This window comes from Acomys minous, assembly GCF_964271855.1.
Source record: "Acomys minous genome assembly, chromosome: 17".
Lineage (NCBI taxonomy): Eukaryota > Metazoa > Chordata > Mammalia > Rodentia > Muridae > Acomys > Acomys minous.
This window is the reverse complement of record NC_140500.1, coordinates 32,068,887-32,080,255: the sequence shown is the minus strand read 5'-3', so window position 1 is coordinate 32,080,255 and position 11,369 is coordinate 32,068,887. Positions and strand designations below refer to the sequence as shown.

Sequence of the window (11,369 nt, the reverse complement as noted above, 5' to 3'; positions counted from 1 at the left end):
TCTTAACAAATATTTCTAGTCCTTCAACAACAACAACAACAAAATTATTTTCAAGTTCCCTGGCTTCCTTAATGCGTCTATATCTTTATCCCAAAGCAGGTTACCAGGTGTCCTCAGTTCTGCTTCCCGAACATTGAACCTCCCTCCCTGCCTCTCCCAGACGACTGCCACGACCTCACTTCACACTACGTTTCTACTTTCCTCTCGTCCAAACTGACGTCATCCTAACATGAAGCTATTCAGAGGAGATTAGCACGGCCCCTGTGCAAGGATAGCACACAAAGTCTGAAACATTTATATATATATATATATATATATATATATATATATATATATATATATACACACACACACACACACACACACACACACACACACACACACACACAAATGGGAGGGCATAGCCACATTGCACATGTGGATATCACGTGACAACTTTTGGGAGTTGGTTCTCTCCTTCTACTATGTGTGTCCTAGGGACCCAACACAGGTCACCAGGCTTGACCAGTATACACCTTTACCCACAGAGCCATCTCTCAAGCCAAAAACTGTTTTGTTTTGTTTTGTTTTTTAATTTTTCTTTTTATTATTTTTAAATTGTTATTTATTTTCTTTTTCATGTGCATCTGTGTTTTGCTTGCATGTACGTCTGTATGGCGGTGTCAGATCCCCTGCAACTGGCGTTGCAGACAGTTGGGAGCTGCTCTGAGGATACTGGGACTTGAACCTGGGTCTTCTAGAAGAGCATCCAGTGTTTTTAACCATTGAGCCACTCTCCCATTCCCCCAATTTTTTATTTTAAAAATATGTTTAAATTTACTTTTTAATTAATTAATTAATTAATGTGTGTGTTTGTGTGTGTGTGTTGCCTACATGTTTGTGCATCATGTGTGTGCATGGTGATCTTGAAGGCCAGCAGAGGGCGTTATATCCTCAGGAACTGGAGTTACAGATGGCTGTGAGCTGCAGTGTGGGTACTGGGGACCCTGGTCCTCTGCAAGAGCAGCCAGTGCTCTTAAACCACTGAGCCGCCTCTCCAGGCTCCCAAACTATTGCTTTTTGACCCATTTGTGATTACCACAGCCAGAGTAATCTTCCTGAAATCTGAGCCCTGTTTAAAATACTTCTGTGAACCAGACATGGCGGTTTGAGTGAGGGGTCCCCTTAAATCTTAGGTATTTGAGTGCTTGGTCCCCATTTGGTGGCTATTTGATGAAGGACGTATGTCACTGAAGGTGGGGTTTTTTTTTCTTTAGTTTTTTCTTTATTTTTATTTTATGTATATTGATGTTCTGACTGCATGTATGCCTGTGTAAGGGTCAGATCCCCTGCAACAGGAGTTACAGATAGTTGTGAGCTGCCATGTGGGTGGCTGGGGATTGAACCTGGGTCCTCTGGAAGAGCAGCCACTGCTCTTAACCCCTGAGCCATCATTCTAGGCCTGAAGGTGGGTTTTGAAGGTTTCAAAAAGTTCATGCCCCTCCTGGTGTGTCCAGCTTGGGTCGAGATCTAAGTTCTTAAATATTGCTGCAGAGTCCTGCCACCTGCTGCTTCTGCCCATCCCCCCACCGGGTATCCCAGAGCAACTCTTCCTTCTACAAGTGGCCTTGATCACACTGTTTTATCACAACAATAGGATAGTAACTAAAACAGTGTCGCACACCTATGGGCACACTTATGAGATGAGGTAGGAAGATTGCTTTGAGTTCAGTCTAGCCGGGGTTATGCACCAGGACCCTGTCTCAAAAACAATTCCTGCCAGGGATGGTGGCGCACACCTTTAATTTCCATACTCAGGAGGCAGAGGCAAGTGGATCTCTGTGTTCCAGGTCAGCCTGGTCCACACAGTGAGTTCCAGGCCAGCCAGAGATGCAACAGGTAGACCCTAGTCTACACACCCCAAATAATTAAGCAATCTTCAACTGCTCTTAACTCAGAGCTTTTTCAAAGCCTTGTGGATGCCCGGGTTCATATCAGACCCCTCTCTCTGCACCTCACATTTCATGCTTAACTTCCTACACTTAACTTCAGTCTCCCAGGGATATAATCCGCCCACCTGTCTTTCAAGCTGCCTTCTCTCTTGTTGTGGCCTGCCTGGCTCTTGTTCCCACACAAGAAAACCTCATCCTGGTACCCTCATTCTCACAGAAGCCATGTAAGGTGCATCCCCTAAGAGCACCCACAAAAATCAGCCATGGTGGCACACGCCTGTAATCCCAGCACTCAGGAGGCAGAGGCAGGCAGACCTCTGAGCTTGAGGCCAGCCTGGTCTACAAAGTGAGTCTAGGACAGCCAAGACTACACAGAGAAACCCTGTCTCAAAAAAATTAAAACCCATGGGCTGGAGAGATGGCTCAGAGGCTAAGAGCACTGCCTGCTCTTCCAGAGGTCCTGAGTTCAATTCCCAGCAACCACATGGTGGCTCACAGCCATCTATAATGTGAAAGTAAATAAATAAATCTTTTTTTCAAAACCCAAAACCCAAACAAACAAACAAAACCAAAACACTACAAAGAGCTGGCATTTCGCAGATTCTGCCATAGTTTGATAGGTTCCTCTTCACGCCCAGATGCACTTAGCGTCTTTGTGTGCAGCATGCGCTCCATTGTCCTCAACAGTGTGCATAGTCCCTAATCACCGCACCACCCCTGTAATGTGGTTAATTCTCATCTGTTCAGTGTGAACTTTTATCTTCTTCGCTTGTGTAAGTATTGTTCTAGGAAGAGGTAATCTGACTTCTCCAAGTCCCCATAGGCACAAGAGTGAAGAACGCTGGTTGCTGTAGTCGGAGTCCTGTGTGCAGAGCCAAGGCTGTGCTTCCAGGACTGGACGCAGACTGCCATTGCCACTGTCTCCTTTCGCCATGCCACAGAACCCCAGTTTCGTTTGTGTTGGCAACAGGCCCAGTTAATGTTTCCAGCCTCTTTTAATTACATGTGCTAGGTGACTCAGTTCTGTGGCATTTCCGGGAGGCTTCAAATGGCTCATAGACCAAATGGCTGGAACACCAGCAGCCACCTCAGGCTATGAGATTTTTTTAAAAATTACTTTGTTGGGCTTTCTTTCTTTCTTTCTTTCTTTTTTTTTTCTTCATTTCTTTTCTTTCAACATGGTCTCACTACATAGAGCCCTAGCTGGTCTGGAACTTTCTATATTGACCAGGCTAGAGCCAAACTCACAGAAATTCACCTGCCTCTGCTTTCTGAGTGCTGGGATTAAAGGCCTGTGCCCCCCTACCCAGATCTAGCCAATGGACAGGACATTCTCCACAGATAAGTGAAAAGTGGGGTATGACTTTCACATGAACTCTGGTGCCCCATATTTGACCATGTCCCCTTGGTGGGGAGGCCCGGTGGCACTCATGGGAAGGATAGCAGGCTACCAAGAAGAGACTTTATACCCTGTGATCATATACAGGGGGAGGAGGTCCCCCTCAGTCACAGTCATAGGGGAGGGGAATAGGGTGAAAATGGGAGGGAGGGAGGAATGGGAGGATACAAGGGATGGGATAACAATTGAGATATAATGTGAATGAATTAATAAATAATAATAAAGTGGGGGGAAAAAAGAAAGTGATGGAAAAAAAAGGCCTGTGCCATCACACCTGGCCTCCCCCCCTCATGTTTTATTTTTTATCTTATGTGCAAGCGTGTTTTGTGTATTACATATGAGCTGATATCCACGCATGGTGCCCATGGAGACCAGAAGAGACTATCAAACCTCCTGGAACTAGAGCAGCAGATCCTCATGGATGCTGGGAATTGAACCCAGGTCCTCTAAAAGGAAACCCGGTGCTTGTCGCTGCCGAGCCATCCCTCCATCCCCAGCCCCACCACTGTGGGACAGTCTTTAGGAAGGAAGTGAGGACTGAAAGTGACAGTGCAGACAGGACCTGAGCTCCTGCTGACACCACGGACCACGGTCATGCCCATCTGGAAACACCCAGATTTTTTTCTTTCTTTCTTTCTTGAGACTAGATGTCTTCATGTAGGCTAGTATGGCTTGAATTTACAATCCTCCTGCCTCAGTCTTCTGGGTACTGAAATTACAAATGTACACCACCAGGCCCGACTTCTTTCTTCCTTTCTTTTTTTTTAATGCTGTGGTACCAGAAAGTGTCATTAAGTCACAGTGAACATTGGGGCTCCGTGAATTTGCAGCCACTGATGCAAAGGGTTGGGCTGTATCCCATCCACAAGGCCCTGGGTCACGATTCAGGAGCAGCAGCCAGCATAGGTGATATAAATTGTGTCTTTATTTGATCATTCCACCTGCACTGAAGCTCAAATCCAGCAGCAGCAGAAGGGGGTCGGGACCAAAAGAAATGTTACCAAATTGGACAATGAACATCAAGGACACATTCAGACAGAACTTACTAATGGGGCATAGACAACACCAAGCTACCCTAACACACAGCAACAGGTCCTTGGAGGGCTGCCAGTCAGAGTCCTGGGGAGGGCTAGCAGCTCCTGGTCATTCCTCAGGAAAACTCCAGTCCCGCCCAAAAGCTAGCTCTGAGCCAGACAAGAACCCACAGAAGCCTCTTGTGCTTGAAGGAGCCCAGCCCCTCCAAAAAGAGGGGTTCCCTTTTTCAGTTCACACCAGAGGCTGGAGTAGGGCTAGTCCCCTCTGTGCTTAACTGGGACTCCCCCCAGAGCACCGTCTGCAAGCCGTCATCTTGGCTTTTGCAGGCGGCAGAAGGATGCCAATCTTCCCCACACCCTCCTGTCCTTGGGAACACTTCCCCTAGCATAACTCTGGCCAGGGGCGGGGCGGGGGTGGGGTGGAAGGAGCACCGTTCTACTTCCCACAGCCCCAAAGACAGTGGATTGGACCAGAGACTGGACTGCACTGAGGTTACAGGTGCTTTCTCTGCTCTGCCCGGAGCAAGGAAAGCCAGTAATACCAAACACCACCTTCCCCCGTCCAGTCACGAGTGGCTGAGGACATTCAGGGCCCCGAAGCCAGGATGCAGTTGGTTGGTGATCAGAAACAGAGATGTTGGTCTCTGTAGCCTAGCCCTTCCCAAGGGCTAACGCCAGCTCGCCTGCCCTAACTGTACCATATCAACTACCAGGAAGTCCGTCGGAGCCTCACCAGAGCTCTTGGCTCAAGCATCCATTCTCTCTGTCCCTATAGGTCTTCGGGACCACACTCTGGTCCTCATTACTACCTCTCTTCTTCCCCCATGCTGCCCCGGGACTCCTGCAGACTGGCTGGCCGGGGGATGCTGAGAATACTCCCCAAAAGGAATGTGTTTCCTTCCTCCCCATCATCTTAATCCCCCGCCACTTGTAACACAGCCTGGCCTGCTCGTTCCCTTACACACACAGGCACACACACACTCCTCCACAGAGGGACAGAGCTGCTTGGACCACAGTCCTCCAGCCACCTCGCCTCCAAGGCGAGTCACTTCTCACCTGTCCGCCAAAGCACACGAAACCCCCGCGGGCAGGATATGTCCTTAGGGGAACAGACTCTTCATGCACCCACGTGGCTGCCCTCCTTAACCCCGGCCATTTCTCCTCCCCCGTCCTAATGCCCTCTTTCTTCTCTACATTTTATTCTTACTCCCTGTAAATTGTACCACCACTGGCTGCCCGTCCATGGAAACCCCATTCTAATTGCTCTCTTTTCCTTCTCCATCACTGCCTGTGTCTGTCCGGATCCCTCCTGGGACTCTCTCTCTCTCTCTCTGCACCAGCGCCCCCTCTTTACCATGCCTGCATCCTGTGTCATCTTTGCTTCTCCGGCTCTGCCCGCCAACCAGTCACCCACTCCTGCCCCTTCTCATCGCAGCCTGGCCCCTCTCTCCTCTGGCTTGATTCTGAGGAACTGACTCCTGCTCCCGTCTCCTTCAGACAAAGCTCCCCCCACCCTCCTTGTCCACTCCCAGTCTCCTGGCCACCTGCTGATGCTGACCCCAGTGCTGTGGCTCCAGGAAGGGACCAGGTGAGGACAAGTATGAGGGAACACAAGGGTAGTGGCCAAAGCTTGGGAGGAAGTGTCTGCCCTGGAGGAGAGAGGGGGAAAAGGTGGAGATGGGGTCTGGAAAGTTCCAGATGTCTTATGAGACTCCAGTTAGTGTTCTGATGGGGCAGCCTTGAGTCATGGGTCTTGCTCAGGAATCCTAACTGCCAGCTCCTAGTCCTATGAAAATGAACACAGGGACAGCAAATTCATGGACTAGCCACTCTTCCAACTCCCGGCTGAGGTCCACACGGCACACTGAAGTATCAAGACTCCTGTATATCCTCTAGGGGCCACACCCTCCTCAATACAAGGAGCAAGCAGCAGGCCGCACCCTAGGAGACAGTAAACTAGATGAAGTTAGTCTGCCACCCAGCCACTGGGGACTGAAGGCTTGTCCAGGGCTAGCTGGCTCTGCCACCAGTAAGGTAGCCAAGGATGGTTAAACAAAAACAAAAAGAAAGAAAAAAAGAAGAGAAAAGAAAAAGAAAAAAGAAAAGGAAAAAAGAAAAGGAAAAAGAAAATCACCTGGAATTTCCCTCATTTTCTTTCTGCTATGGGGGAGGAAGTAGCCCCACGTAGGAGAAAAAGAGAGACCTTCTCATCTGCCCTTCCCTAACACACACACACACACACACACACACACACACACACACGCGCGCGCACACGCACACACACACACACACACACACACACACACACACGCACGCACGCACCACACCGCGCACACACACACCTCAGCTCCAAGCACTGCCCGTGAGGTTAGAGACCCTGGGCATATCGCAAGGCGAGAAGTGGGCAAAGAGGAGAAAGAGGCAGGGACAGGGTGACCGACCGGACCTGGGGTGGGGAAAGGGTACCCTGTTCAGAGGTGACCTGCAAGTTCAAGTTAGGCAGAAAAGTATCAAAGACGCAAGACTGTCTCTGCCCTTGGCAGATGTCCAGGATGTAGGAAGCTTGAGGAGAGAAGCACCCCTACCTCCTCACCCCTGTGCCCCTCTCTACAGCCACCAACCCTGACAACAGGCCCGAGAAGTCTATGCTGTACAAAACAGGCCAGGGTCAAGGGTCATAGGTCCAGTCACTGGTGAGATATCCCAGTAGAGAAGAGGCCAGGCCAGCCCCAGGCTGAGAAGCTGGAAAACTGCAGCTGCTTCCATTAGCTGCCTTCTCTCCCACAGCCTCCAGAGGCCCGGTCTCCCCTCAGACTCTGAGCTAATGAGAGACACCAACAGCAGAGAGGAAGGAAGACCCTATGCTTTCCCCCCTCAGCAAGGCTCAGATGCCTTTGAGAGCTGGGTGCAGGCTTGAATTGGGGAGTCAGAGGAGGCCCCGTGGGGGGTGGGGCTGGTGGCACCTGGAGCTTTGTGGCAGATGTGGTGGGACCATCATCAGCAAATAAAAATAAAGTAGGAAAGAGTCTGGCCCTCCTGGGGCAGTGTCTTGAATAAGTCTCTTTAGGAGAGCAGGGCTGAGGAGGGGAGGACCCAGCAGGCGGCCCTCCAGACTGAGGGGATCTGAGGAGCTTGCGCTGTCCTCCGTCCTCCGTGGATCCTCAGGGGCCTCGCACTAAGTCTACAGAGCAGAGAAGGAGACCGATGGACCAGAGAGGGAGACCCAGGCTCCCTTAGGCCAAACGGAGGCAGGGCCGGAGTCAGGCTTTCTCAGGATCTCAAGAGCCTCTGCCATCTGCCAGGCTGCCATCCAGCCCCTGCCTCTCCTCAGAGCCTGGAGGTCTGTGTGCAGTCAGTCTGAGATTTGGGTCTGGGGCTTGAACGCAGGGACGAGAGGGCAGCAGACAGAATATGCGGAGGTCAGGCCAATTCCCAGGCTGCAAATCCTGGCTTTCAGGGTCCCTGTGTATGAGCAACAGGGCATGGCAGGACTCCCCATCCAGAGACATCACCTCCTGGCCGCAACACGGAACTTACTGTGGTGCTCACAAAATCTGTGGGAGGGAGGGAGGGAAGGAGGAGGAGAGGGAGAGAGAGAGTATTAGAGCCAGTGAGGTCACACCTGCCCCCTCAGCCACTCCCCACAACCAAGTTGTTGACTGGCAGGCCAGTCTTGAGCACCTCATTTAACTTGTGAGCTGTCATGTGTGAAATACAGGCAACCTCATGCCTCATAGGGGCCATTTTGAAGGGACAAAAGAGATGCCATGCAAGTATGTGGCACACACAGCCAAATGGTGGTGGTTTAGTTCAGGGTTTGTTTTGGCTCAGAACTGACCTATGGCGTCCACCTTCATCCACCGATGAAAGATGGAGATTGTTTGGCATTGAAGGAAACAGACGTGTGTGTGTGTGTGTGTGTGTGTGTGTGTGTGTGTGTGTTAAAGTCTTTTGTAACCTAGGCTGGCTTTGAACTTACAAGGTAGCAGAGGCTAGCCTTGATCTCCTGGTTCTGCTGCCTATGCCTTCAGAGTATGAGGATTACAGGTGCTCTCCACCATGACTGGCCTCCCACATCACTTTAACAGTAGCTGTGCAACGTGGTTCACATCTTAATCTCAACACTCAAGAGACTAAGGCAGAAGGATTGGGGACAGCCGTTTGGGGACAGCCTGGGCTACATAGTGAGTTCTAGTGTATCCTAGCCTTCACATAAAGCCATGTCTTAAAAGTAAGTGAACGTGTGATGGAGCCGTCTGGAGACAGGAGAGAGACACTGAGTGTCACTATACACTGCCCTTACATCCATAACACACTGGGTTAGCTTCAGAGAAGCCTCAAATAGGCTTGGCCTTGTACTTCTGGAAATTACCACCAGGGGGCAGGTCCTGACCTCAAACCAAGACCAAAGAAACTACAGCACGGGGGTGGGGAAGGATCTATAGGCGGTTTTTAAAGGTCTGATTACCAGAGGAGTGTCTCAGGATGGTAATAAAAGGGGGCAGGAAGCTGGGCATGATGGCACTCGCCTCTAATTCTGGCATTCAGGGAGGCAAAGGCTGTGATTTTGAGGCCAGCCTGGTCTACAAAGCAAGTCCAGGGCAGAGAAAGCCTTGTCTCAAAAACAAACAAACAAACAAAGCGGGGGGGGGGGGGGAGGGAGGGCAGGGAGGGCGCAAGAAATCTCTAGTCTCGTGGGGCAGAGACAGGTAGTGTCACTTCCGGGAAGAGCCGTGGCTCTGTAACCCGAGTTCAAGTCCTGACTGCAGTACTTGAGGGCTTTGGGCAAACTCCCCGGCTCTCTGTGCACCTTACTCTCATCTGTAAAAACAGCAAATGCCTGCAGAGGCCTATGAGGACCAGCTTTGAGCATCCCTTCCCCGAGCACCAGCCCCTGCTGGCCATTTTGCCTGCACAAACTTTTCACTCATATAACAGACCTCATGTTCTGTTACCCTGGCTTTATGAGGTGTGGGGCACTGACTGCACAGGCCTGTTTCCATTGTAACCTGTGCTCACCATCTCAAGACTGCAAGCAAAACCCTAAGGCCTCCTGCTAGGTGAGTGCGTACTCAGCAATGTACATTATCTCATTTAATCCCAGTGTAAGGTGAGCAGAGACCCTAATAATTGACTTATACTGTAAGAAATGACTATATTGAATGGAAAAGCTAAACATAGATTGGACTGTGCAAACCACTGGGGGCAGGGGTCGTCTAAGGGCTGTGTGCCCATGTGTACAGACATAAACCCCAATGCCTCTCTCAGCACCATGGGTAGGTGACATCAGGGTCAGAGGACCCCGCTGGGCCTCATCCCTTTGGTGATTATCTGGAACTGTCATTACATTTTACTTCTGAAGACCCCAAGAAAACCCGTGTGTGTGTGTGTGTGTGTGTGTGTGTGTGTGTGTGTGTGTGTGAAGGCAGAAGAAAGATGTTCACTGTAGCATCATCAGGAAACCTCAGCCCTTCTCTAATAGGAAGAAGAATTAAATAAACCACCATTCGGGGCTGGAGAGATGGCTCTGAGGTTAAGGGCATTGACTGCTCTTCCAGAGGACCCTGGTTCAAATCCCAGCACCCACATGGCAGCTCACAACTGTCTGTAACGCTAAGATCTGACACCCTCATATAGGCATACATGCAAGCGAAACATCAATACACACGAAATAATGGTAAACACAATTAAAATAAAACACCATTCAACCTGTGTGATGATGCGTGTAGGTACAAGTCTGCTAATGGTAGTTACCTCTGAGATTCTGACTTCTGTGTAAAGTGTTTATTGTTGTTTTGAGACAGGAGCTTGGTATGTGGCTCAGTCTGGCCCTGAACTCATAATCCTCTTATGCCAGCCACAAGAGAGAGGGATTACGCAGGTATGTGTGACCAAAGTGATTTCTTTCTTTTTTTAATTAAATAAAATGTATTATTGATGTTGGTGTGTGAGAGTGGAGGGGGTGAGGTCAGAGGGGGTGAGGTCAGGGTACAGCCTGCAGGAGTTGGTTCTCTCCTTCCATGATGGGTTCTGGGCATCAAGCTCGGTTATCAGGCTTTCATAGCAAGCCATCTCAATGGCCCTAAATTGTTCCTTTGCTGTGTTTTACTGTTACTTGATATGCACACTATATAATATACCAATTATACAGTTTCCCTCTTTTTTTTTTTTTTAAGATCTATCTATTTGTTGTATTTATATAAGTGCTCTATCTGCATGTACACCTGATGCCAGAAGAGGGCATCAGATCCCCTTATAGATGGTTGTGAGCCACCATATAGTCGCCGGAAATTGAACTCAGGATCTCTAGAAGAACAGACAGTGCTTTTGAACACTGAGCCATCTCCCCAACCCCCGATTTTTTAAAAAAGATTTATTTATTATTTATACAGTGATCTGCCTGCATGTCAGAAGAGGGCATCAGATCACATTAGAGATGGTTGTGAGCCACCACGCGGTTGCTAGGAATTGAACTCAGGACCTCTGGAAGAGCAACCAGTGCTCTTAACCTCTGAGCCATCTCTCCAGCCACCCAACCCCCAACTGTACAGCATGGTATAATAAATTTGTGAATGGTACCATTCAAAGCTATAACTGTTGGTAATTTGCATACATTGACAAGCCCCAATCTTATGCCCTAGATTTCTCCCCTTTAGACCCAGCCTTAGATAACTACCCTCCTGTATTCTATATTTATCATTTCTTTTTTAAAAATTATAAATTTTATGTGCATATCTCTGTGTCAGCTTATGATAGCCAGAAGATAGCACTGGGTCCCCAGGATCCCAGGCAGTTGTGAGCTGCTCAGCTTGGATGCTGGGAAGCAAACTCAGATATTTGAGAAGAAGTGCAAGTGCTTTTAAGTTATCTCTCCAGCACCATTATTTCTTTGTTTTTAATATACGTTCAATATATTGATTACACATTTAAATGTATTGTTAAGTATATATAAATTAACTACACAATATAGTTAAATATGTAACGTATTTGTATCTAACATGTTTA

The 11,369-nt window shown here is 49.0% G+C and overlaps 1 protein-coding gene across 2 annotated transcripts in view; it reads right to left on the bottom strand.

The window, feature by feature from the left end:
- Positions 1–4,235: 4,235 nt before the first annotated feature.
- Positions 4,236–11,369, bottom strand: part of LHFPL4 (LHFPL tetraspan subfamily member 4) — a 30,710-nt gene continuing 23,576 nt past the window's right edge. For both annotated transcript variants that reach the window (XM_084765606.1, XM_084765605.1), the window contains exon 4: positions 4,236–7,918. In XM_084765606.1, the coding sequence (XP_084621732.1) occupies positions 7,818–7,918 (101 nt within the window). In that variant the 3' untranslated portion in view covers positions 4,236–7,817. The remainder of the gene's footprint in view (positions 7,919–11,369) is intronic.